The sequence below is a fragment of the Ambystoma mexicanum genome, chromosome 6p (genome assembly GCF_040938575.1).
Source record: "Ambystoma mexicanum isolate Mex_15411 chromosome 6p, UKY_AmexF1_1, whole genome shotgun sequence".
NCBI classification, from domain to species: domain Eukaryota; kingdom Metazoa; phylum Chordata; class Amphibia; order Caudata; family Ambystomatidae; genus Ambystoma; species Ambystoma mexicanum.
Window position 1 is genome coordinate 268,381,959 of NC_090935.1, and position 27,532 is coordinate 268,409,490.

Below are 27,532 nucleotides of genomic sequence, written 5' to 3' on the forward strand. Positions count from 1 at the left end.
ATTATTTGTTTTTAACATTGACACAGTAGCTCTAATGAGGAACTCACATGATCTATGTATGACATTGATTACCACATACATTACTTTATACCTACCCTAAACTGAACATATTTCATGTGATCACAGCCTGACATTGAAATGGGAAATATTTAAAATGCCACTTGTCTTTTCCATTGGCATCAAACCTGTGAGACAATTACTCTGCTGGCGATGGAGCCCTTTCAACCTCTCCCTCTTCCTATCCAAACTAACCGGCCAACCCACATCTCTTTCATTTAACCCCCGGAAATACTCTATGTAAAATGTGACCCTGGGCTCTAAATATCAAACATATGCATATTGTGCCCTACTGTGCAAATCACTGGTATATGTTCTCAAGCTGACACCTTCACTGCCTCATTCAATCCAACAATGCTTTTTTGTAGATAACCCTATACAAGGACTGCTTCCGCTCAATGTTATTGCTTATTGTGTAAGTCATTTCTGTTCGAAATGACACCTTTGTTCCTCAATAAGTGCAAATACAAATAGTTTGCTTCACTTTTATTTTTTGCAATGTCAAAATGAGAGAAAGGTTTGTGATCGAAATACATTTTCATTTGCTTTGTTAACATACAATACTGTCCGATTTGGAAGTGAAATGTAGGACCGGTTAATGAAGCACCTACTGCGTCAGAATAAAGGAAGCTCCATTTTCAAGAAATCATGTTTTTGCTGTAATGACATGAGTGTAGAAACATGTCAGTATTTCACTGTCCAAATGGAACACATTTATGAAGATTTCCTGAAGGTCTCTTGTGAAGGATTGACATCTGGCAAGGGTAATATAGTCCTTGCGTTATTCTTTTAAAAAATAAAAAATATATATGTGGACAATCCATCTCAGAAAGGGTGGTCTGCTAATCAGAAAACCCTTTCCTCAAACTCCATCTGAAAAGCATAGTGTACACCTTTGTTCTGCTGCCTCAGTATACTAATCTACAGCAGCTGCTCTGCTGTGGCTTAGAGCAGGTTCAGAGTTCACAGGTGCCCTATCTGACAGCTGCTGTGACAGCAAAGCCACTGCAGTGCAGAGGGTGTATGTCAAATCTTCACGCCTGCTTGAAAACCTCCTAATTATGATGAACTATCATTCTGGTGGCATCATATGCCATTCCCAAGTTTTGAGTAATGGTGGCTGGTAGTTAACATAATTATTAAAGGCATATCTGATCTGTATCATACGCACTTTGAGCCCAGGCCATCCATTGCCATGCTGTGTGTGCTCTCTTTAGACTGTGCTGTCTCTGCTGCAAACAGCAGGTCATTCGCCAGTGGGAGTGGCCTCTGTATGATCCTTTGTGAGAGCAGGTAACACCTCTCTCTAGCACAGAAAGGTCTCAGCAGAGGCAGCCTCAGAGGCAGGCTTCAACAGACACAAAGGACCAGCCTCACAAACGGGTGTTCTATACCAAATTGCCTTTGATGCTTTGAGCATGGCAATTGGCTGGAGTTAGTGTTGCCCAAGGAAGCTCTGTGTAGATTGTAATGGAGCCCCCATCTTGCTTTTTACTAGACTTCTCTTGCCTTACTGCCTCCACCACTTCCTGCACTTTGTGTATGATCACTCGTTACTTTACCATGGATGGAGCCTCTTAAGTCTGGCTTGCTTATACCAAATTCCCTGCAGCCTTTAGCCTCTATAAAAAAAACAGTCGTCTCCTCTTTCTTTGTTTCATTCCTGGGCTGCAAGAAGATTTCATTTTACCCTCTTGTATCAGCGCGTTGATCTTTCCAGAGAACTAAGCCATTGAGGATGAAGAATCAGAGCTCTAAGGTAGGGGCAACCCCTGCTCTCTACTCATCTCCATGGCACATTCGGCAGAACTGCTGCTGGAGCAAGACCTGCCTCTCTGCAAGTTACATACATGTTCTCATTTAGGGAGAGTTAGAAATAGGACTCATCTTGGACCTGAGACCCTGGACTGGGACTCACAGAAACCAAAGAAAAATAGCAGCTAGTTTCCTGCATATCTACTGTGTTGAACCACATAAGAGTATTGTCAACCCCATTCAAACACATTGGAACTTACAGGAATCGTGGTTCTGACTTTAACACGTCATCAAATCACTTTGAACCACTGTTATTGCTTTTTGAACCAGATTGCTGCTGTACCATGCCCTGGTTCTCTTCAACCCACAGCTTTCAAACGTTGTATCGAACCACAACAACCTCCACTTCGGACCCGACTTGACACTGGATCCCTGTGTGTATTGCTGCAACCCACTGCATCTGCACCTGGTTCCACTCATTCACACAATGATATGAAATCGGGTTCAAGGCTGTGAAACTGCAAGCACTAAGAAAGGCACTTTTGGAAGGGCTCAGGCCCCCCTAGTATGCTTGTTGGGATCCTTGACACTGGTTAAGCCCCTTTTGTGCACTTTTCCCAAAAACATATCCTTTTTCAACACCATTGCAGTCATTTATTTACTTTTCTTCCCCGCTATGTATACAGATGCTGGCATCGTTGCCTTCTGCATTTGTCTGTCTTCCTTTACAGGGGTGGGTTTTTGTTCATTTTTTCAAGTACAGTTTTTATTGCATATTTGTGGGTTGAATTAATGTATATGCTTGACCAGTCATGCCTTCATTTTGGACTGTTTTACTATTGCTGTTTTGGTCACTAGTCTCACAGTCACACCGTTCTTAAGAGTCTGCCTGCCCTCAGCCCATGTTACCACAAAAGGCAAAGGAGGAATATCTCTTGCCTGGGCCTGTTTCATCTTTATGATTGGGATAACTCTTGTTTTGTAGAAGTGTGAGGGCTGAGTAGGCAGTATAGCCACTACCCATCTGTGTTCCGTTGAGCGGAACCAGTCATTTCATCACAGCTCTCATGCAATTTTAACCTAGATCAGCTTCTTTTTGCAACAACCAGAAAATATAGGGTACACGCAACCGTGTACATGAGTCACTAGATGTGCACTATATCAAATTGACATGTATTGGAAATGGACTTTGTTTCTATAAACATGCTTTCAGGTGAAAAGGGATGTGTTCATTCCTGACTTTATGCTCTTTCAGGACTAGTAGGAGGGAGTAGGATATACTTTTTAAGATGTTCGCCAGCTTGTCTGTTTCTAAGAATACATAGTCCACCCTTACTCTGCAGGTTTAGTCATACATGATCTGACCACATTAATGCATTCACTGTATCCAATACCGTGTCATATTGGTGTCATCTGTCACTGTAGTGCATGCTGTGGGATGTTTTACCCATGCATACAAGCCCTACCATAAAACTGTGCAGTACTGGCATGGAAAACATCATGATGGCCAGAACTCCCCAGAGAGTGCACAGGGAAAATATGAAGAAAAGGCTGCCACCCATTTTTGCCTATGTTGTGAGCACGGGAGGGCACTGCCTAAAACCACCATTGGGCTTCACACACAGTAGCCTGAAACCATTGGGAATGGCACTGCTGATTGCCAAAAGCAACCCAGAACTGTGGGGAATTCATTGTCTTAATCCCAAAAATGGTTGCATTACCAGTACTCACCACTATCAGAAAGCCGGCGTTTTAAAACCACCAGACTTTTGTGTAAAACTGAACAAATGAAACAAAACTAGACCAAGGAAAGACTTGCTAAGAGGTGGATACAAAGTAAAACCATATTCTGAAATGACTTGAAGGAAGTAATTATTTAATGTATAGGTAAAAATTGTCAGTGTGATTTGAATGTAGAAAACTGGGAACAAAAAGTGACATTTTGCTGAAACCTGGCTTAATGAAACTGAATTCCGCCTGACAACTACCCCCGACAGGAGTTGAAACTGGATGCTCAGCCACTCTGCCCCTGGCCAAAAGGAGTTAACACCTATCTGATTAGATTAGGGGTGGAGCAGCTGGGGACTACAGGGAGTTGAACAAAGGCCTGTCCTGGACTCAGGAAAATGTTATATTGGGGGCGTCGTAAAATAGCTCCTCTTGGGAGAGACTGGGGGCAGCTGTGCCTCTGTGAACAAGCTGGCTTGGGGGAAGTGGATAAACCAGTTATTCCACCCTGTGATGTGGGAAGCCACACCCCTTTTTGACCAGGGCATAATTTTAAAAAGATAGATAACTCATAGTGCGGACTTGTCAGAATTATATAAGTGATATCATTATTTTTGTGATTTTTCTGTGAACATTTTGAAAGGCGTTAGGACCCTGTGGTGTATTCTGGGGGGTTGCTAGTGGAAAATAGGGTCTCACTCCAAATGTCTGCATGTTAAAAATCTGACACTTCATCAATTAATGGCCATACTCCTTGCGCACATGTGTGTAATTTTCGGTAAATGTCCAATATTGCAAAACCAGTTAAAAAGCGCAAAATGTTGTCATTTTTGAATGCAAGCCCCCAGGAAGATCAGAGGCGTACAAGCATGGACCATAAGGAATATATAATGTGCACATGTAATTTGAACAAATGGTATATCTGGGAAAGATGGATTTGAATCAAATATAGATTTGTGGGCAAACTGACCAGGGGAGGATCCTCTGACCCATAAACAGACCTCATCATGATGACAATCCATTTCCTTCCCCCAATCATGGGAGAGGGGAGAATTGGGCCAATGACAAGTAGAGAGGGGCAGGCTTAGCTAGACCAACGCACACACCCACTTTCCAAAACACATAAAAAGAGACTGCTGGGATAGGTAGACTTCAATTCCATTTGCTACGGAGCATGCTGACCGACGACTTCACATCCAGAGATCCAACACTTAGACTTCCAAGCTAAAAAGAGACTACAGAACTTTGAACCAAGAAGGCCCACTGCAAGCAAAAGTATTTGTCAGCAGGCCTCAAAATCATTTGCAAACTATTCCACAGCCGGGCGAGCTGTCTGAATTCTTTTGCCAAGAACTCTTGCCAGTACCCAGAAAGCAGTGTTTACATCCAGAATCCACTTGATCTGGACCGGAAAGCAGAGCAGTATCCAGAACCACAGGCCGCTGAATCCAGAGAGGCTAGACCAGCAGAGCACAGCTGACCCAGATCGCTGTGAGCAGAACCGGTGCCTGATTGACCCACCGAGCAGACAGAACCACAGCCGGACGTGTTGACCAGGTCCGTGACGAGGCCTAGTTCAAATTTATATTGTGAGTACCTAGCAGAACTGTGCAGAACCAATCTCTTAGTTAAAATAATCTAATCCAAACTATTTTAACCTAAGTAGAACTGCATCCTAGAAATCGTGTCATCTGTCATTTTTAAAGCTGCACAACTGTCACATGTCAATTCTGCAGCTGCAAGCTGTCACCTGTCATTTTGAGTTTACTTTAAATCCGAAAAACTACCTTTATTTAATCGTCCGTATCTCTGGAACCGTTTGGGCTAGGAACGAGATTTAACTTTCCTCTGAAATACTTTTTCCGCAATCACGATTTACGCACTCGTGAAATTTACCGCGATTTGCGATTTTGGCTCAATTTCTCCACTTGTCAAAATAGCAGCTCCATTCTTTCTTTTGTTAAAATCCGTTGCAACTTGGTAATAACTCATAGAGCATTGCTAAAGTGAGCCTGAACTAATACCAACACGCATCTCCCACTCACCCTGAATCTCTAGAGGGAATTAAAATCAGTTGGCACATTTTCCCATCCATTGCCATCACATTTAAAAATAATTTTGGGCCTGTGTTTCAAACTCCTACCTGTTTCCTCTAAGCTTGCTGGGGGGGAACTGAATTTCGTATTGTATTTGATTGTATTGATTGTATTCCTGAGAACTGTGTGCTCCTCTTTCCAGCTCCTTCCATTTCTTACATTGCATAGGGGAGGGGGGTAAATTGGCAGAGAAAAAGTGATTATCTTATCTTTTGCTAAAATCATATCAAGTATTTCTGTACTGCATTTTATTCCTCATTGCTTTTCCCTTGAAATCATAAAAGTATTTTTGCTACTTTATCCATCCTATACTAACTCCTCATTGATTGTAAAGAAGTGTGCTAGTGCCAGATTATCCATTGTTGATCAACATCATATGTCTAAGTGTACTATCAGATATTAATTTATTATAAAGTGTGATATATATATATTGTTTAAATTCTCAAATAAACCTTTTAATTTACAAAACAAACCTGCTTCTTGGCTCAGTGGGGTCAGGGGGATTCTAAGAGGGGGGTGTTATACGAGGGTGGTCATCCAGAGTACTGAACTAGACATAAAAATACATTAATAAGGGTTGTCCTCAGCATCCCAGACTAGGCATTGACTTGGCTGTAGTGTTGATTGAATATCGCTTACAAAAGGCTCCAGTATGAAATGTGACCTGACAAAGTAAGTGTGCAATCCCATGCAGACAGGTTGTGAATTGCCAAGTGACCAGGATATCTCTGCAATTGAAGGGATGTGTTTGGAAGTAGGCACAATGCAGTGGGCATAAGCAGCTCTACACAGGCGTTCCAGACTGCAACCCTTCTTGCTATAATATGAAGGACTTGGTTTTCTAGCTTTCAGATTAGGCTGACCAGGTCACGTAAGTCTAGAGATTGTCTGGGCCGAAGAGTTGCATTTTATCTTATGATACTGTGACTGTCCACATCAGATGGAAACAAAGCCACAACTATTGCGTTTGCCAATTTGTATTTGGACTGGGCGCCTGGCCTGCACACTAACACATATGTTACGGTTTCAGGAGGTATTCCATTGGAATATTAAATCTGAAATTGCTGAAGGTATATTATAATGTTCCTTGAAGGTAACGCATGTTTATTCTGTCATATGTTTAGATTCCTTGTTTGGCAAAAGCTGTAGACAGTCATGGATAAAGTTAAAGGAACCGATAAATGTATCCATTGACACACTTTCTTTTGTTTTAAAGACCGTTCTTTTCGCCTTTTTCTTTTCATTTGCAGTGTTGTCACATACACAATGCCAACGTTCAATTGGGAAAGTGCAATAGTCCAGCTATGCAACAAAAGTGCAACCGATCGCAACAAAATACATCAAATGCACAAAACGCCTTAGCAAATGAGACACCTTGCTTTGCCAAAAACTCTTTTAACTCATCAAGGTGTTCGGAAAACAAGCTGGAGTATTTACATATCCTATGTTCGTTGAAAATAAAAGAAAACTGTGCATAAATTCGTCGACCCAGTCCGGCTGCTCCATGTTAAAGGATTCTTCCAGGATTTACATATACATCTTCTAGCAACAATCAGAGCCTTGGCCATCAGAAAAACATCACAGACAAGCCTCTTCTCATCTAAAAAAGAAAAAAAAAAGCCCAAAATGTTCACACGTTACAAAAATGACCCCTAATGTGGATGCTGTGTTATTCAAAAATCTTATCACGGACTGGCATTTAAAAAGCATACGCTCTAATCTGTGATGGACTGCGTTACAACACGGGCAAGAGGCAGCAGGCCCCACTGAGTGTCGTCAATTGCCATGCAAAGCTGTAAGGACATTGGAAACATGAAGTTTTGGGATGGACTATATATCTAGAGATCAGAAGTATGCTTGTAGTTGTCTTTGGGCCATTGAACGGTTATGTCTCAGCTTCTGGCAAGCCCAGGAGTGGCCCTTGACTGCGGTCCTCCATCAGCACCTTGTGATAGCATGAGATAACTCCCTGCAGCACCTGATGCGCGTGGCTCTCATGCAGAGCGCAACTCCACCATACCACAGAGTAGGTGTGGAATTTCAATGTTCTTGAAGCCCTAGGCCTTGGAGTACCAAGCAAGAGAAAGAGCTTTTACTTTGTTGATTATGGCGTTTGCCAAGTGCATTACAACTGTGGGCAATTACCACGGGGTACCGCCAGCCCATGAGGGCAAAATCTTAATTATCGTCTTCATGGTTGCGCGTTAAAGTGCGAGACGTGAAGGAAACTATGAATTATTTTCTTTAAACATCTACATTTTACAACTATTGTATTAGCTCTGATCCACGGGATGAGAAGTAGGGGAAAGCAGACCAGGCAAACCTCTTGGCAAACTCATGACCCAGTGCCCAGGACGCGTGAGGTGGGTAGACGTTTCTCATTCATAGCCCCCCCCCCACCAGCAGTCTTATTAAAACCCTAACCACCACCACATAATTCCTTTTCGACCCCTCTACCCAGGTTTCACTTGTTCCCTCTCATCTCCATTAATGTTCCCTCTCTAACACTGCCTCCTACATATTTATAGGACCACCTCAACCCTACGGCTTGATGGCTACATGCCCTGCATGCTGGTTGTTTGTAATGTGGTGGCCACCTGTAAAGGCACCCCATCTGTAAACCAGCCAGACCTTTTAGGTTCTCATGTTCTTTTCTTTGCACCCAGATGAGTAGGGTGTATGCTTTCCCGCCAATTGGGCTCCATGTCTTTGGCACAGATGTGTTCACTGCATGCAACTTTCCCACACAATGGATGCATTGCTTCTTTTTCCTTTACTGACACCCCCACCCCACCTCGATGAGCTTAATCGAGGGGTGCTGCTCCCTACACCTCCCATCCCCTACCTCATTCTCTGACGAAGGGTGTGGGTACCTACCTCACCTGCCATTCCTCCCAACCACCACCATCCACTAACGTACCTGTCACCACAGCACCCTCATTGTGCATCCGCGGTACACCTCCCTGCCACCCATTTAGCCACCTACTCACCACCGTCTGGAGGCACGCCGCCTGAGCCCCAGCTGCCTTTGCGTCATGGCGGAAAATATCCTCGCAAATTAATTGCAGTAATTACTCATACAGCAAAGGCAGCACATTCACAACATGTTGCAGCCAATTCTAAGCCTGGATTTCATCCTCTGATGCTCTGGCTATGCCTCGAGGCAGTAAGGTCTACATTGGGCACTTTACAAAAGAAAAAATAGGGGTGTTTGAAAAGTCTATCGTCTCTGCTTCCTAAGGTCATTCCTCCTGCAGGGCGTGTTGCATGCATGCCTGTCGTACAGGGAAGCCCTGCTAATTCTGGGCTCCAGATTGGCACAAGGCCGTTGGAAATATCAGCGGGCAGATTATCAAAGTGTTGCACTTGTGCAAAAGAGTGGAGCAAATGACTTTAGCACCACTTTTATTGCTTTGATAATTGGGAATGGAACAAACAGGTTTAGTGCCAATTTGTATTATCTAAAAGGATTTTCACTAGAGCAAAAAATAAAACAGACCATTCCATTTACTATCTCTGAGGAATAATATTACATGAAGTTTAGTAAACAGATTTCTTTTTATGTTATGCAGAAAACAGCACAAAACCATTCTGATTTAGTTTTGCCCTCGTGCAAAGGTGGTTAGATAATACGGTGTGTGACATAACCTGTTTGCTCCATTTCTTATTGTCAAAGCATGTGCTCACTTTTTAGAAGCGGTGCGCGTTTTAGGTAATCTGGCCCCTGGAGCCCATTCCATATTTTGCAAAGGCTGCTCTCATTTTGGGCTACTCTACTGGCTTCCTGTCTGCATATGGTTCTTCTCACCGTTGTCTGACACGAGGAAATGCACAGTAACCATCCTCATTCCACTCTCCTGGAAATACAGGAGCTGCAATGTCTGTCCAAAGTAACACGTTGCCATCGCATGCTGGCTGCCATGCACCCAATTACGAGGGGAGAGCCAGGGGAGAGAATGACTTGGCCTCCGGGATTTCACGAAAAGATTGTATCTAAACGGCTGAATGCATGTTTAGAGCGCATTTGGCATAGTAGATAAGATCTAATCCCACAATACCGAACTGGGGTGCAGGGGTTGCAGGAGTGTCCCCTGCATACATTATATGTAGTGTGGGGACAAACGGACAAAATCCCAAAAGCCAGAGTAAAAAAATGCAGGCTAGTGGGCTCCGTGATTCTGTAATTCGGTCTTTTGGGATACGATATTATAACATCCATCCTTTGCCTCCTGCCTCCAATCGACCTGTGAGATACATGGAGACAGAATACTGGTTCTCCTACAAGACAGATGATGGCGGCCATTCTGCTTATACACTGACGTTACAAGGGTCTGTACGGGGCTAGAGAGCAGCCAATACACAACATTCGTTTACTAAACTGCTGCCTTTGTTTCCTAAAATAATTCATACCGTTTCCTCTCCAGAAATTGATTTTGACAAAATGCCTGCCAGGTACTTCTCTAAAATTCACTCTGCGATATGTGAGGCGACCTGCTGAAGGGCTTATGTGTTTGTAATATCAGGGTGTCAAAGGTGCGACTAACACAGGGGGAACAAATACACCTCTTATAGTTTCATTAAAACCTATTTTTAAAATATTATAGAACAGCCCTTTCCAAATGGAAGGTTGTGGGTAGGAAATCCCCTCAGAAATAAAATACAAACGGCCTGATTTGCACACATGTTTTCAGTGGGACTTTTGTAAATCAGGCCCATAGTGTGCACAAGTGTCCTCTTTGGCAGTAGACACCAAAGGTAGGGGCTTACTAGAAGTTATCCTCCATAATGTACCCCTGGAGATGGCAAGTATCTCTGCGTTACCTTGGCCGATTCCTAGGCCTAGATCGGAAGTAAGTTCGGGGTAAATTAGAATTACTGATTGCATCTTCTTTTTCAATGGAGAAGCTGTCACTTGGTTTAAGTCAAGAGTAGCTCAGAGTTACTCATTAGATTGTTTTTGTGAAGCAGCCGCCTAACCTTTATCCTGCAGGAGCATGCATGCTTTGCTCATGTCATGCTCACTGGCTGTAATGCATTACATTGTTATGTAGATTCAAGCATCAGAACACGAGCAATGCAGATGGCCCAGTCAGAAGTTCAAAGGTAATATTACCTGCGATCATGAACTCCCAGCTCAGCATCCCATAACTTATGCAGCACACACAGGCACTGCCCTCTCTGGAAAATCTGCGTTCACAAAGTATCTGTTTTTTGAAACTCGTTGACTCTACACATGTCATTTCCGTTCCATTTGGTGGGGTCCTTTTTGGAGGGAAGTTCCCCCAGTTGTGCACTGGACATCTTATAACCTTTTAATTGTTAAGGATGTTCTATTTAATGTGGCTCTTTGACATTGTGACGTGCATGCTCCGGCTGGCCTGCGGGCAGGATGGCCATGATATGACATGGTATGGCATTTATAACGCGCCTATACACAAGTGTTTCAAGGTGCGGAACTTGAATGTGCAATGTGTCGCCCTAAAGGCTAGCGTGGGTCAGGTTTTTGGGCAACTGCCGCCCAGACTGATGAAGTATTGCACTTTGCAGCTTCTAATTGTGACATGGAAATTGACATGAAAATTAGGATATTTATGTCCTACTTTATTCAAGCGCTCATCGCGGACGCAGCCAACTTCATAGTCCCCAAAGGGCAGGAAAAGTTTATAACAGATTTAAGGTGCTAAACATTGCTGAAAGTGTAGATAAAGTGCCACCCAAAAATATGTCAAACTTAACGCAAAAAAAAGTTACAATTTGAGAATGCAGGCACTATATACATATCATGCCTTTGCGCTAGCACAAGGCACAGTTAAGGATAAGACAAAGTCCCCATGGAGTTGCAGAATATTACTTTTCCTAATAACTTTCGAATGCTTGCATGAAAAAATATGAAAATATTCCAGAGTAATATTTCAAGGCAGTATAGATGTGTATATTTAAGGGTCAGACAACATTTCTAGGGCTGCTGGGACACCTGCCAGATTGAAATGCTCTCTCTTTTCTCAGCACCGACGTTTCCCAATTGCAGTGAAGACCATTTGCAGTAGATGTGTCCTCACCATATCCAAGCAGTCCCCAGTTGTAGAAAAAAACGAAATTGTTCACTCTGCTTCAGATCCCTACACACCTACGGTGCCCTCTCACCCCCCACCCCACCCCCCCTTCATCGCAGGCACCACCGCTCTGTGTTATTTAGGACTCTAATAGCTTAAGACAGGGACTCATTGTGAAAACAAGTTTTGAATCTACCACCTGCAAGTTTGATGAAATACAAGCTACAGAGAACATATAATTTCCTGCCATCATTCTTACACAAAATAGCCTAGCTGCTTCCCTGTTCCAGGCAATTTCATCCCTTAGAAAACATGATTAGAGCACTGCCACATGCGTGCATTGCCACAAAGGGACTACCAATGTATGATTCAAAAGAAATCTTGCACATTTTGCTTGGATACAAAAAAAAAGTAGGCGCTCATCACCCAGTGTAAAGCAAAGTATAAACAAGCACAGGCAAAGCCAATGGTACATGAATTTCCCAGGCCCTCCCATAAAAGTACTTCCAGGCCATAATTGGGAAACATCAGGACAATGGGGTCATTACCTGGGCATTTGACGGAAATGTCTGGAAAATGCCTAATACACATACACATGTTATAATTGGAGGCGTTGTCACTGCTTTTTTTTTAACAGGTCTTCAGTGTGAGGAACACATATTAGTCAAGGCAAACTTGGTTAAGACATTTCTATTACACCAGCATCACATGTACAGCTGCAAATAAGCCATTAACTCTGCAGACAGCTTAGAAATAACACTGGCAGTCTAACGTTTAATGTTACTGCTTGTTGAAACTAGGAGTATATGTGTTGGTTGGGTAGGGGCAGGCAGTGTGGGAACAGCCACATGGATGAGCATGGCAATGGGCAATCAATTGATGAGTAAATAACCAAACAAAACCCACAAGATGTGTGTCTCTCCTCACAATGTATCTCCTCCACAGATATACTTCAATTCAATAGGTTTCAATAGCCAGAACTAAATAGAGATTCTCTGCTATACTACGAGGAAGGCTGTGATCAGTATACAGTGGCAGTGGCTGTTATAAGGAAGGCTATGATCAGTATTCAGTGGCAGTGCCTGTTATAAGTACCACCCACTGATAAACCACTGATAAACTCCTCTACTATGGTGTACTGAGTTTATGTCAGTGTAATTAAGCAACACCTGAGTAACAACATTGTTGGAAGACACAGACACCACCATCTACTGTAATCAGCTTAAAAGGTACCATGAGAAGAAACAAATATTTGGAGACGTAAGTGATGGAAATGAACCAGATGTCTTTGTATGTAATGAGTCTGTGGTGACAGAATGACTTGGCCTCCGGGATTTCACGAAAAGATTGTATCTAAACGGCTGAATGCATGTTTAGAGCACATTCGGCATAGTAGATAAGATCTAATCCCATAATACCGAACTGAGGTGCCTTCCTGTGTTCAGTGAACTGGTTGTACCAACCAGATGCTTGTCGTACATGCTTCGGTCAGCTTACGGAAATGTGCATTGGTAAACAAGATGCATTTTTTTTATTTATTGAGTTGTGTTTCTATATTGCACCTAATACCATACCTGAGTGTGGTTTCTAAGCGCTGATTCCAAGACCAGCGTGTTGCTCCTGTGCTATCCTCCTTCTTAGGTTATCCAATGAGCGAAGACACTAGCCCCAATGATGTACACCTGCAATGTCCGGAATCGTTGCCTTTGAGCACTTGTTTTACCTGGACTCATTTTAGCTCATTTATTACAGAAGAGTCTGTATAGATTGCTTTTGACCTCTTGGAGCAATGCTCCATTTTTAAATGTGTGTTGACCCATTTGCCGGAGGGCATTTCCTATGCTGATGAGTAAACTACAGTGCTGCATGAAAGGATATGCCATGGAGGTGCCCTCCTGGATGACAGATAGATGTTTCTATATCATCTCTAGGGGAGGTAGGGCTTTGTCAGTGACCACAAGGTTCCAAAAGAGCTCCTCAGTTCATAGCGGTTCTATGTGTGAAGTAATTACCACCAGAATTAAAAACCATGGCGGTAAGACTATGCTGGGGGTCTTTGCCATCTTAAATACTGTCGCTGGTGATAATCAATACCACTAACCATAAAACATTCACCATTGTGTCCGTGCTGGAGAAAAAACATGTTTTGCTGGATTCCAGGAGGGTTATGTGAAGAGACTCTACCGATAGGTCACCAAACAGCAGCTCTTTACTGGTCAAGACAATAATGAAGATCTGCTCAGAGTTGATCTTTTTTTAATAATAACCTCTTTTTTGAGATGTCTTCTTTTATTGGAAATCGATTTGCCAGGACTGATGCTTTATAGTTTGGTTACCATTGTTGTCTCATTTAGATTTGTATTCAACAATTTCGTCAGATGTGGCTTTTATGAAAGGAAGCGACAGTACATCCATTAAAAACAGCAAACCAATTTACAAAACAGCCTAGTAATGCGATAAAAGCACACAAAAGAACAACAGCCGGTTTTAATGATCAGAATGTTGCACCCTAGCAACCGCTGCTGGATTGCATGTGTTCAATGTTGGTCCATACTCCTCGGAGAAAGCAAGCTGTGCATCTAGTGGCTGTTTGCTTCAGGTGTGTGTCCCTGATGCCACCCTTTCTCAGCACATTTAGAAGGCGCCTTCTGTGAATGTTGTTGTAAACTGGACAATGCAACACAATGACCCTTAAGCCGTCCTTCCAGCATCTGCAACAAGGGCAGATCACATGTACTCCTGTTCAACCTCGTTGCCAACACAGCTTCACCGGATCCGGCGCTCTGGCAAGACTAAAAGGTTTCTTCCAGGCTTGCTCCAACACATGATTTGAGAACACGTGGAACTTGCATTTCATGTATTTGTTCATTCATAACACGCTTAATGCCAGCGTTGTGGTTTCTAAGCAAGGGATCGGGATTCGAACCTCTGTTGTGCCTGGGCTATCCTTTCTCGCCAATTTGCGAAAAGAACTGGGGAATTAAAGTTTCTGCATGTAGAGCCAATCAAATTCCAAGGGTGTAAAAAGAAAGGTACTTGGAAAATGGAGAATCCTCTGCCAGAAACTCCTTTTGCTTTCACCTCTCTGTGACACACTGTTGTCCTGGCCCCAAACTCTGGCCGCAGAGGCTATTATTCTGCCTATCTTTCCCCGGTGACTGTGTCAATGTGAAGAGATATCAATTTCTACCAATGAACATTTCATTTGAACTGAATGACTCCTCTCATTTACTGACAGTGTACTTTATGTGAGTTTCCGTGTCAATAGGTGTTAAACGTCCATGCCTACGAAAGAGAAGGATTTTCCTTCTAGCATTTCATTGCTCAACCTTGATTTTTTAAAGTTTTCTTTCATTTGGTTGCCACCAAAAGCCGCCACCTTGCACTTTGAAGCATTTATCATTAAGTTGTTCTAGGTCATATTGCGTGTGAGCCAAAATATGAAGCCATCCACACATATCAGAATGTGTACAGAGTAACCCCCAATCATTGCAACATGTTGGCAGCCTTCCAATTACGCTTTCTAGATGCCATTTGTACAAAGCGAGAAAAGTAGAGGAGAGGACATACATCCTTATTTTACTCCTCATGTTGTAGGGAACTGCTCATTCAACCTGCCATTGCGTGATATCCTTATCTGCAACGTGGCGGTCGATTAGAGAGTCATTATAATTGACAGGTGTTTGTTACTGTGGCAATAAGAACCAAAGCGGCGGGCCAATACCGGCTCAGGTAATGCCCCATGGCCCCTAGTTACAGAACCAAGTGCAGCGAGGGTCTTAACGAGGTCCTGGGGGCATTAACGGGGGCGGTATTGGCCGGCCGCTAAGGGTCTTATCGCCATTAGTCATTAGACCGGGGTACAAGACCGGGGTACTAATGGCATTAATAGAATTTTTTTCTGTTCCGATACGCTGCCACATTTTGAAACAGTCAATTTTCCCTTTCCATGGCAGCCATCGGGAGCGGACGCACAGGGAACAGAAGTGTTCCCAGTGCTTTCACTCCGGAGAACAAGAAAAAAAGAAGGTAAGTGGGGTTGGGAGGGCGGGGAGGGGATAGTTTGCAGGGGAGGGGATGAGGGAAAACAAAACTTACCTGAGTCCCCGGTGGGGGACGAAGGCAGCTTACAGCCTTGGGGAGGTTCGGAGCGGGAATTGCCCCATTTGGAGCCTCCTCATTGGCTAAGGGGCTGTCACGCCCCTCGCGGGAACAAAGGCAGGCACGCTCGTACGTCCATGGTAATACCCTGTGGTATGGCTCGGAAAAGAGCCAATCCACGTGTAGTATTTCCCGTGTACAGCGCGTGCCAGGTACAAATGCCCACTACTGGTAATGCTTGCCAGTCTCTCTCATGATAATAAATTGAAAGCTGAGGTGAAGTCAGGGATGGCTACAAAAAAGGTCTTCTGCACAGACTGACTGTTTTGATGTACAGTGTTAGCAAAAATAAATACTCGCTCGGGTGTGAACAATCCTGGGTGAAAACGACCTAACACTGCTAACATTAATTTGCAGAATCATTTGAAATCAATCTCAATCAATGTTAATTCTATCACCAGCTGCCTGTCGAACCCAATTTGGTGTCAAGTGTTATTGGTCTTTTCTATATTTGAAGTTATAGCACTCCTGTGTAGAAGCATTACTGCACTTTGCATAATTAAGGCAGCACAGTCTTCATCTACAGTTCAAAGCCCACATTTCGTGAACTCATTGGTTCCACAGACCCGCGACTCGTATTCCGGTCCCTAATGCCTCCTCCACCCATTTCCCACACCTGCAGTTCCCCAACAACACTGATGACTAAGTCCCTGTCACACACTCTGTCTCCCACTGTCAACCCACAATCAACGATCTATGTTCCCTCAGGGTGAGCAGGCTCATCTTCCCTTATTTTGGGTGTCTGTAGTGCTGCTGCGCATATGAGCTTTTGCTTTGATATTGCGCTTCATGCTGGAGACCAGCCTCTAAGCGCGGGACTGGGATTCGAACCTATAACTGTCTTTGTTGTCTTGCTTCTAAAACAAATGTGTTGCCCCTAAGCTATGCCCCTGGCCCATGTGCCTGATAATAGACAAACACCAAATCCTTACAGAAAATGCATCTTTGTATTTCTTGGCAAGCTTTCTATTTCACCAAACCCACCAAAGCAAACACGTTGTTCATTCTCTTGCTGCATCTGATGAACGCCCACAGTGAAATTTGTCATTCTCACCCACATCTCATATCCAATATCTATACAATTGATCAGACATTATAGAAGTAAACGTCCTAATAACTACCACGTATTAGCTACAAATGCTGTTTCATATACACATATGTGCCATTGAAATTGGAAGCTTTTCTTGACTTTATCTCTGTACATTAAAGTAAGTGATCTAAGTCCCAGACCAATTTTGACATAAGTGTCTTTATTTTGTCCTTTCTAGTCTTCTGCAATGGGGATTTTGATGTCTGTATGGATATGACATTCTACTCAGTGTGCAGCTAATGGGTTAATGGCGCTGTAAAAGGCCGCGGCGCTGTTAACCCATTAGTGCCTGATTACGAGGTCCCTTTGCGGGACCCGACCTTAATGGCTGGTCTACACCAAGGGACCTTGGTGCTAAGTACGGTACTGCAATTTGCGGTACCGTACTTAGCGCCTTCCCCATTCCCATTGAGCCCTATGGGGCAAAAATGGGAATGGGGAAGGGCCATTGAGGAAGGGGGAATTACCACCCCGCCAACCTTGTAATGGGGTGGTAATTCCCCCTTTCTCCATTGGCGGAGTCAGTAAGTTACCGGCATGGACCATGGTGCTCTTAGCACCATGGTGTTCTGCCTGCGTCGTAATGAGGCCCAATGTCCTGCAGTTTTCTCTATGCAATAAGTGTAAACGAGGGCAAGAGACAACAGCATAAGGCATAATGCCAGTATTTGATGATTCACATTGCATTAATCCAAGAGGATACCCCCTCTATCATGCCCCCATCTGTCTGCACTTGCCATGAAAAGGGAAGAGGGACTCCATATCCATGGCAGAAAGACTTGTCCTTGTTTATTTGCACTCACTGACTCTATCGTCCGTTCGCTTGCCGTGACCAGTACTTTTTAACATTGGACAGGCCAGTAGCCCATTGGGGTTGGTTCTGGGGTGCCAATTATATTGATGTCCCTCCTTCGGAAATACCTGGTGGTAACAAAATTCCATTCTTTGTGGGCTTTGGAAGTTTATCTCCCTGTATCATCTGTGGAGTGCACCACTATCACTTCATTATTATGACTGCCTGTTCACCCACAAACACACTTGTGCAGGGGTCTTCCCTGTATAAAGTGAGTAGCACTCTTGACCATATCTGTTTACCCAACCTCATAAGCACACCCCAAATTACCAGGATAGGCCAGTTCCAAATGTGTGAGTGCTTCTCCCAGTGCACCAGTTGCTAGTTTATATAATAATGCACACCATTAGTATGTATATTCATGTATGTACAGTGTCATTTTGAGCACAAATGTATTTCAAAGTTTGCAACAAAAGAGGGCAAGGTCACTCCTGTAGTGAGGTCCTTTATGTAAGAGCATTGCAGGAATGAATGACATATACAGTATTGTGACAGGGAAATAAATGTGGACATGGACCAGAAGACCCAAGACTATTTTTAAAAGTGAGAGTTTGATGCCAGTATTGCCCATTTACAAACGAAATAGCGTAGTCCAGAAGGCAGTAGAGGTGTATTGGGTGGTTAGTTTTGATATGAAGGTGGGCGGGTTTGGGGAGCCTCCTTCCACTGGTAGTTGGTGGAGTTGGAGCCTTGTTTAGAAGAGTTCCTCTGAAATGACTGGGGGGAGGGGCATCATTCTAGAACAGTGGGAAGGTAGGGAATAGATCAAAAGTGGGAGGAGGACCAGGGGGCATAGGAATGATAGGCTGTGAAGCAGAGAGTTTGGGAGGAGGCCATGGATGCATGTATAGTGGGAATTAAAAGAGGAAGACATTTTGCATAGAGAACCATCCAGCGTTGCAATGGTAAGTAGAGACGGAGGAGGAGCTGGGTAGGTTGAAAAGGATGCATGTTGCCAAGTTGAGTACTTTCTTGAGGGGAACAAAAGAATATATGATCGACCAAGAAGTCGGCTTGCACCGTAGTCCAGTGTGTTAAGCACAAGAGGAGAGATAAGAATTATAGTTGATGGTGTGAGTAATGGACATTTGTCTGATGTGTGTGAAAGTAGAATCTGGCTTTGTTGGCAGAACATTGCAAACTGATGGCGTTTCAGGTCGCTGTCAGAAAGAACACAAAAGTTGCAGACTATGGGTGAGGGGATTAGATGTTCAGGTGGGGAAAGAAATTGGAGAGTGGAGAGTGGGGTTGGCATTGGAGGCTGGAAGAAATATGAAATCCTTGTTTGAAGAATTTACCATTTGGCAACGTAGACCCATCCTTTGGTATTAAGGCAGTTAGTTAAGCAGGGGTGATTGCAGGGGTGAAGGAGGGGGAGTAGATATTCTGAGTATCATCAGTACAGAGGTGATATTTGATGCCAAATGAGGAAATGATTATGCCAAATGAGGAGGTGTAAAGGTGAGGGGGAGTGGCCTAGCACTAAACATCAAGGAACACCAGGCGAAGGCATGCCAGGGAGGAGAGCCATGCGATTGAGAAGAAGTGGCCTTGAAGCTAATAGGGACAATAGTTTCCAGGTGGGAGGGAGGATTCACGCTGCTCAAGGCTGCAGAAAGGTCTAGATGGAGGAGAATGGAGATGAGGTGAGAGAATTTCTGACATGAATGAACACTGTCTCTTTGGACAGATCTGACTACAATAAGGGATGGAAGAGGTTCACAAGTGACATTACCTGAAGATAGTTGAATTTGCTATTGATGACAACTCTACTGAGGATTTTAGGGTGGCAAGGAAGGAGAAAGGCAGGATTGTAGAATGAGGTTTCATTGTGATCAGTACTTTTAGGAGAAGTATGACTTGGCAGTTTCATAACAGGCTGGGAAGATAACATTTGGGAGCGATAGTTTGTATACGGTGGAGGTGTGATGTGACTCAATAAATTCGAGGGCAAAATGTTGTGCTCATGACTTGGACTTCCTGGGACAGTCCCAGTTGAGGTTATTAGACTCGAACTGGGGCTACAGACATTGATATTTCTATCTCAGTATGTAAGCTGTGGGTTAAAATGAATACTTCTGGGGCTGCCCATAGTTTGCTCTTGAATTTGACACTTGATCACGCAAAGCAGTGCTCACACAGTATTAGGTATAGGTCGGTTCCATGTACTAATATCCCTGCAAAAATAATGCCATACATGAATGGCACCATTTTTTGGCAGCGATATTAACCCATGGAATCTGCGGGGGACATCCCTGCAAACCACATATTATTTTAAAGGCTGCGTGGGACACTCCTGCATTCCCGCTTCCATTTACCCCATAAATTATCCCCATATATAATGTCACCTATGCCGTTTCCTGGCGATCATATATATGGCGATATGATTTATGGGGATAATATTACTGATACCTTTAGGTCTATGGAGAACATGGCAGAAAGCTACTGTTTTGAGATTGGTTTGCTCTGTTGGTTGTAGTAGGAGTCGGCTCTTTTTCTGCATAATTTAGGAGATCAATCGAGTAATTATGATCGTATACAGTCACTTGCCCACTTGGCAAAAGCGAGAAAGTATGCCATAAATACACAGCAGGGTATAGTTAGAGAAATCCCTTGCAGCTTTTTAACAACACTGCACACACTGGCATTAATACATTTTATATTATACTTACCTTTGGATTTACTACCAGTTTTAGAGAATACAGGAGCTTGCAAGGGCGTAGCTTGGGAGAAGTGTCTATGCTGGCTGTGTAATGTATAAGTGAAAACAACCCACCATGCACTTAATCAATGTAATGTCCTCAGATCCTATTGTGAGAGGGGTTACTCGAAATTTCAGACCTAACAATCTGAACAGTTGTGGAGTATGGTATATGGTTCAGAACCATTGTATTACCCTTGGCTGCTAACCATATATGGCCGCGAGTAAACACTATGTGACGTATCTCCCATTTAATCGATTGATTACGCGATACTCTTTCCCTTCCTCTCCTTTACTAATTTGCACATGCTTACTGATGACATTTATTTTATATTTCATGTATGCATTTTAAGATGTGTTTTATACTCTGATTGTATGATTGTATATGCTGTAGAATGTTAGATTTTGTATGATATGGATTTTATAGCTGTTTAGTGTAAAATATTGATTTTCTTCAAATAAATAAAAATTAAATAAATAAATAAATAACTAGAACAATAAAAAGAACATAAGGTGGAGCAGTGAGTGGAGGTGGTGGGTGAAGGTTCCTTAATAATTTGTTGTGCAATTTGGAGCGCAGGGTGTGTTGGAAGAGTGACGGATGAGTGGGAGTTTAGCATGGGGTGTCGGGGAGATGGAGGGGGGAGTCCTGGGGAATAGGACGAGGGCAGACATGGGGAGATGATGTGAGAGATAGATAGGTGAACACGGTGTTCCACCTTTTGGTCGTTTTTGGGAGACATAGGTGGCACGTGTATTCTCAAGAGGGAAAAGCAAGGAGGGGGGGCGGGGTGGAGTAATGGATAGTTTGCACTGGTGCAGAGAGGATTTCTCTCTGTTGAGTTTAGTGGCCAGGATCACTAGATAGTGCCTGCATGCAGTAAGAAGAGTGGGGAATAGATCGTTGTGCCAGCTGCAAGCGCAGAAATGCGATTCTGTTTTCAGCAGCTGGGAGTGTGGGGGGATCCATGCTGGGGGACGCTGGCATACTATGGCGGTTCATTATTTATACAATGCACATGTTTCATTTACCTGTTGTGCTTTCTTCAAAGTTATTGTCTCCTCTGCTTCCTATGACACTTCTCGTTTTACAACAGTTGCCTATAACATTACTTGACACTAAACAGGCTGCTTGTTTATTTCACTTCTGTGTGTTCCCAAACTCTGCCCTGCTGCAGACCCCCCATTCATCATTATGCCAAGAACAGTGTTGTTCCATAGGGGTGCACTAAATCGACTGCCGTTTGCAGCTCGCATACTTCCTTCTCTCTGGCTGGCTGTTTATTTCTATGAGGTTCGGGCCTCGGCGGCCTTTTCAGCGAACATCTTCCTTATTCGTCCTGCCCGCTTTTGTTTTTCAGAGCATCAAAGTTAGTTGGCTGCCACCACCATCGGGCACACAAAATGGATTTATTACAGGCTATAAAATCAGGCACAAGAAGACTACCCGCAGGGGTGAGATGGAAACACTGGAACCGAATAACCTCTGGTACTTGTTCACAGGTCAGTGTGCTCATGGAGGAGTCTAGCAAGAGTTTTGCTATATTAAATGCTTTGGGAAAGAAGTATACTTTCGTGTTGAGGAAACATTGATTTTTCTCTCTTGACAGGTGACATTTATCGGGCTGTACGAGAGCAGCCTTTATGCCTGCTGTATTTACGTGCTGTCATTTTCCTAGCACATTTACACGTTCGGGATTATTCTTTAAATGCATCGCCCACTGTATACGCTGTCCTTCCTTGTTACAGTTCATTTCACAGGTTATGGAATTGAATTGCCTTTCATAGAATGTGCACAATCTCTATTCCAATTGAGATTATGTCTGGCCTCTTTAAGCTTCTCAATAGTAAAAGAAAACTCAGTCAGGTTTAAATGACATCCACACAAATGGCCCGATTCATGGAAAAGTATGCATTAATCCCACAATGCCAGTGCACCAAGAACGACTCGGCGTGAGCCGGCGTGCAGAAGTTACACTGCTTATTCTCCGTATTCACAGAAACCCTCTTGCAAATTAACGGTAGTTGCAAGTCGCTGCCAGAACGCCCCACACAATGCCAAAACGCCCAGAAACAGCTACATTTGTGTGCTCCCCAGATGCACTTACAGACACCATGTAAACACCATGTAAACAGTGCATGGGGTCCACCACATGCAGGCCGGAACCTTGAGGACACTGCACAGGCTCCCCGCAACTGTCACCGTCACCCCGATAACTTGCGCAAGATTCATCGTAACTTGGTCATAGCTCAGGAGAATCTGCATGCGAACCTCTGTAAAATGTTCCTGCAACCCGCTAAGCTGTGTACGCATTCCCCTAACTATGATCGGAAACCCTGTCTGCATGCACGCACCCCTAAATCCGACATGCAAACTCACCTCCAAAGTGGCAAATCCTTTGCGCAAGTCTGTAAGCCTGCTTTGTGGTGGCAGAGAGACGGCTATGTTTGCGTAAGCATTTCGCAGACAAGAAGTTCTGCAGTCACATCCATGAATACGCTTTGTCGCCTGCACTTGTGGGCATGCCATGGACTGCCTGCGTTCCATCCCTCAGAATGCCCTTTTGGCAAGTTGTTCCCCATTTTCCCTGTTCTGTCTACAAATCTGCCCTATGCATAGGCCGCGACAATGCCTGGCAGAGATGCGTCGAGCATGCTGGGAATGCACGCAAAATATCCCGCACAGTCGAATCCATGAATCGACCGATGGGAATCCGCTTGCATTTTGTCACGCAAATCCAGTATTTTCTGCGCAAATAATTCCATGAATTGTGCCCTTAATATGTATGACAAAGAAGCACCTGCTATGAATTTTAGCCGTGATTATTTTAGCATGTGATTGCCATTCTGAAGACAGTGGCTAGGAACCACACTACACTCCGGGTCTGCCTCACACGCCATCCAACGGCCCCTGAGTCCTGTGACTTCCTTCTATACAGACACATGTAGTAAGAGCCCTGAGCTCACTCCTGATTTGGGGCTTATGGGCTACATTTGCCAGTGTCCGATCACAAGCCGGACAAGTAACACTATGTTAGAACCCTTAGGTCCTAATTCACAAAGCATTTTCCAATGGGGTTTTGCCATTGTAAAACGCTTCTGTGAAGCAGGCCTATATCGGTCCATATCTCCATTTTGAAAATCTCGTTCAGCGACATGTTGAAATGGCTAAACACACATTTAACACTCTGAATAAAAGAAATTCACGTTTTCATATTCCAAATACAAGTAGCACCCTCAACACTTTCTGGGCGGGCTGACAAACAATGTAAAACACACCTCACAAACGAGTTGATGGTGATACTTGTATTTGGAATACAAATATGTTTGATTGTACTGCACAGCACTTTTGCACTCTAGGAAATGTTAGCACATGAGCACTTTAGGTTTGTCTGGGTGAGTCATTGCTATGATTAGTGGGCACTTGATGATGTATGTGTTTTTAAAATTATTATTTCTGATATGTTGATTAGACTAATCCTAATAACCTAGGGCAATGTAAAGAGATCTCACTATTTGGCCAGCAACTGTTTGGTGAAGAGTGACTTCAATATATATAAAATATAATTTAACAACATACTGTAGTAGTTTCTCGAGTGGGTTGATTTGTTGTATTATCGTTAGGCAGAATCAAATGCAGGACCCTTTGGGAACACTAAATACAATTAGGACTACAAGTGTAAACACAATTTCACCTTTCGGTACTAGCCTGTACTACACAGTAAAGTGGTAGCGATGGCTGAGCAACCAGACTTATCTCAAGAGTTTAAGTGAGCAGTAGAACAAGTTACACAAAGGACCAACAAATACAGTGATTCAAACAAACACTTACTAAAGGTTTCTTGGTAAAAGAATATATATTTATTTACACAGTTTGTTTGAAAACATTACACTAGCAAGAGCAGCTCCATATCACACACTAATAAACCACAAAAACACAACCGCTAAGTATATGAACAAGTTTAGCTCGGTTATAGGTTATAGTATCGAATCAAAAGGGTCGAATGACAAAAGGGTCGAGTCAATTCAACTGAAAAAAAGGATAGAAATTATTTATTTATTTATTTTTTAGGGGGGTCCCCCCCAAACCTCTGTTTTTGGTGTAAAAACACCTTTTTTAAGCTAAACTAGAGCAAAAAAAAATATATACATTTGAAAAATGTTTTTGATCCTTTTGTTTTCGGTCGAATGCACTCTCACCTTTGGCATTCGATCCTTTTGTTTTCGAAACTTTAACTGGACACTGTTTAGCTCCACTGAAGTGAGAGCAAAATGGCACTTCAGATACTTAATAAAGGGGTATAAAGACAAGGTTATTCGATTCAACAGCACAAGTTTAACTGGACACTGTTTAGCTCCACTGAAGTGAGAGCAAAATGGCACTTCAGATACTTAATAAAGGGGTATAAAGACAAGGTTATTCGATTCAACAGCACAAATGCATTCATAGGCAGGGCAAAGAGTTTCAGTATACTACAACCAGCAATTCATCTCATAGGCCTAGCCCAAAGTCAATGGTTCAGAGTCTTTGTATTGGATAGCACAGTTCTGGTAGTACCGGTTAAGTCTTTGCCACAGAGTTTAGAAGAATTTGGCTAGGCGAAAAGTTTGACAAATGTTTAGGGAAGGACAAGCCTTCGAAGTTGGGCAAAGACCCACAAACTTTCACGATGGCCGAAAAGATTTCCGGATTGCGTTTGCACAGTTCCTTGTTAGTGAAGAAGAGCTGTAGCTGAGGCAGTGGTTCCTGGCAGTTCGAGCATATCTCGCTGTTCCTGAGCTTCAGTCATGGTGTAAGCGGATTCAATTCAACACTACAGCTAAGTCAATGCCTAGTCTGGGATGCTGATGGAAACCCTTATTGATATATTTTTATGTCCAGTTCATGTACTCTGGATAACAACCCTTATATCACACCCCTCTCTCAGAATCCCCCCGACCCCGCTGAGCCAAGAAGTAGGTTTGTTTTGCAAATTTAAAAGGTTTATTTGAAAATTAAACAATATATATCTATCACACTTTTATAGTAAATTAATATTGGATAGAACACTTGTGAGGATGATAGTGATCAACAATGGATAATGTTACAGTGGTACACTCTTTTTGATGGCTTAGAAGTGATATAGAGAGGATGAAGTAGCTGAGAATGCTTTTATGGTTTCAAGGGAAAAGTAATGAGGAATAAAATGCAGTACGGAAATAACTTGACATGATTTTAGCAAAAGATAATATAATCACTTTTTCTCTGGCAATTCACCCCCCCCCCTATGCAATGTAAGAAATGGAAGGAAGAGCACCCAGTTCTCAGGAATGCAATCAAATACAATACGAAATTCAGTTCCCCCCAGCAAGCTTAGAGGAAAACAGGTAGAAGTTTGAAACACAGGCCCCAAAATGCTTGGAATGTGATGACAATGAAGTGAGAAATGTGCTAAAATGGTTTTTATTCCCTCTAGAGGTTCAGGGTGGGTGATATCTAGTTTATATTAGTTCAGGCTCACTTTAGCAATGCTCTATGAGTAACTAACAGGTTAAAACGAATTTTAGCAAAGGAAAGCAAGGAGCTGCTGATTTTAACACATGGCTGAAATTGTGCAAAATGTCAAATCGTGGCAAATTTAATCGCGTTCGTCGAGCGTGATTGCGGAGGCACTATAAGGAGTAGAAAGTCGGTTCTAGGCTCGTTGGAAAGCTTAGAATCTTAGCTTTAAGGTGACCCTAGCACAAACGGTCCCGGAGATACAGCCGATTTAGTCAAGGTAGTTTTTCGGATTTGAAATTTTAAAGCTCAGAATGACAGATGACAGTTTTCAGTTTTAAAGATGACAGAATGATCAGAATGGTCAGGTTGGACGGGACTTCCGGTGGGTGGTTCTGAACAGCGGTCTGGTCTCTGGTTCTGCTCTCAGCACTGCACAGTTCTGGTCTCTCTGGATCTCTGGTCTCTCTGGATCTCTAGTCTCTCTGGATCTCTGGTCTATGGAGGTTGATGGATTTGAAGTCTGGAGACTCCCGACAAAGCGTCCCGCAAGAAAGTAGAAAGTGAATGTCCCTACCTGTCCTGCACTGTCTGCTTTTATGTGTTTAGAAAGTGGGTGTGTGCGTGGCATAACTGAGCCTGCCCCTCTCTACTTGTCATTGGCCCAATTCTCCCCTCTCCCATGATTGGGGGAAGGAAATGGATTGTCATCATGATGAGGTCTGTTTATGGGTCAGAGGATCCTCCCCTGGTCAATTTGCCCACAAATCTATCTTTGATTCAAATACATATTTCCCAGATACACAAGTGGTTGACATTACATGTACATATTACAGATGAATTAAGACAAGTCTCTGTTCAAGCCCCATGTTCCTGCGAGCTGGGATTCAGAAATGACAACATTTTGCGCTTTTTGGTTGGTTTACCAATATCGGACATTTACCAAAAATTACACACATGTGCGCAAGGAGTATGGACATTAATTGATGAAGTGTCAGATTTTTACCATGCAGACATTTGGAGTAAGACCCTATTTTCCGCTAGCACCCCCCCAGAATACACCACAGGGTCCTAACACCTCTTAAAACGTGCACGGAAAAATCCCAAGAATAATTATATTATTTATATAATTTTGACCAGTCCGCACTATGAGTTATCTATCTTTTTAAAATTATGCCCTGGTCAAAAAGGGGTGTGGCTTCCCACATCACATGGTGGAATAACTGGTTTATCCACTTCCCCCAAGCTCAGCTTGCTAGCAGAGGGACTGCCCCTCCCAGTTTCTCCCAAGAGGAAGCCATTTTACGACCCCCCCCAATATAATATTTGCCTGAGCCCAGGACAGGGCTTTGTTCAACCTCCTGCAGTCTGCAGGTACCCCTCCCTTAATTCAATCAGAGAGGTGTGATCTCCTTTTGGTGGGGGCAGCAGGATGCAGCTAGGCCTGGGAAGAGTGGCTGAGCCGGTTTCTCCTGTCGTGGGTAGTTGTCAGGCAGAATTCAGCTAAATGTCACTTTAGTTCCCAGTTTTCTACATTCAAATCCAACTTACATGCAGCT

At 43.3% G+C, this 27,532-nt stretch overlaps 1 protein-coding gene across 5 annotated transcripts in view; it reads left to right on the forward strand.

Annotated features, from left to right (window-relative positions):
* Positions 1-27,532, forward strand: part of DCC (DCC netrin 1 receptor) — a 1,439,988-nt gene that overhangs the window by 1,230,146 nt on the left and 182,310 nt on the right. For all 5 annotated transcript variants that reach the window (XM_069626983.1, XM_069626984.1, XM_069626982.1 and 2 more), the window contains exon 13: positions 21,856-21,997. In XM_069626983.1, the coding sequence (XP_069483084.1) occupies positions 21,856-21,997 (142 nt within the window). The remainder of the gene's footprint in view (positions 1-21,855; positions 21,998-27,532) is intronic.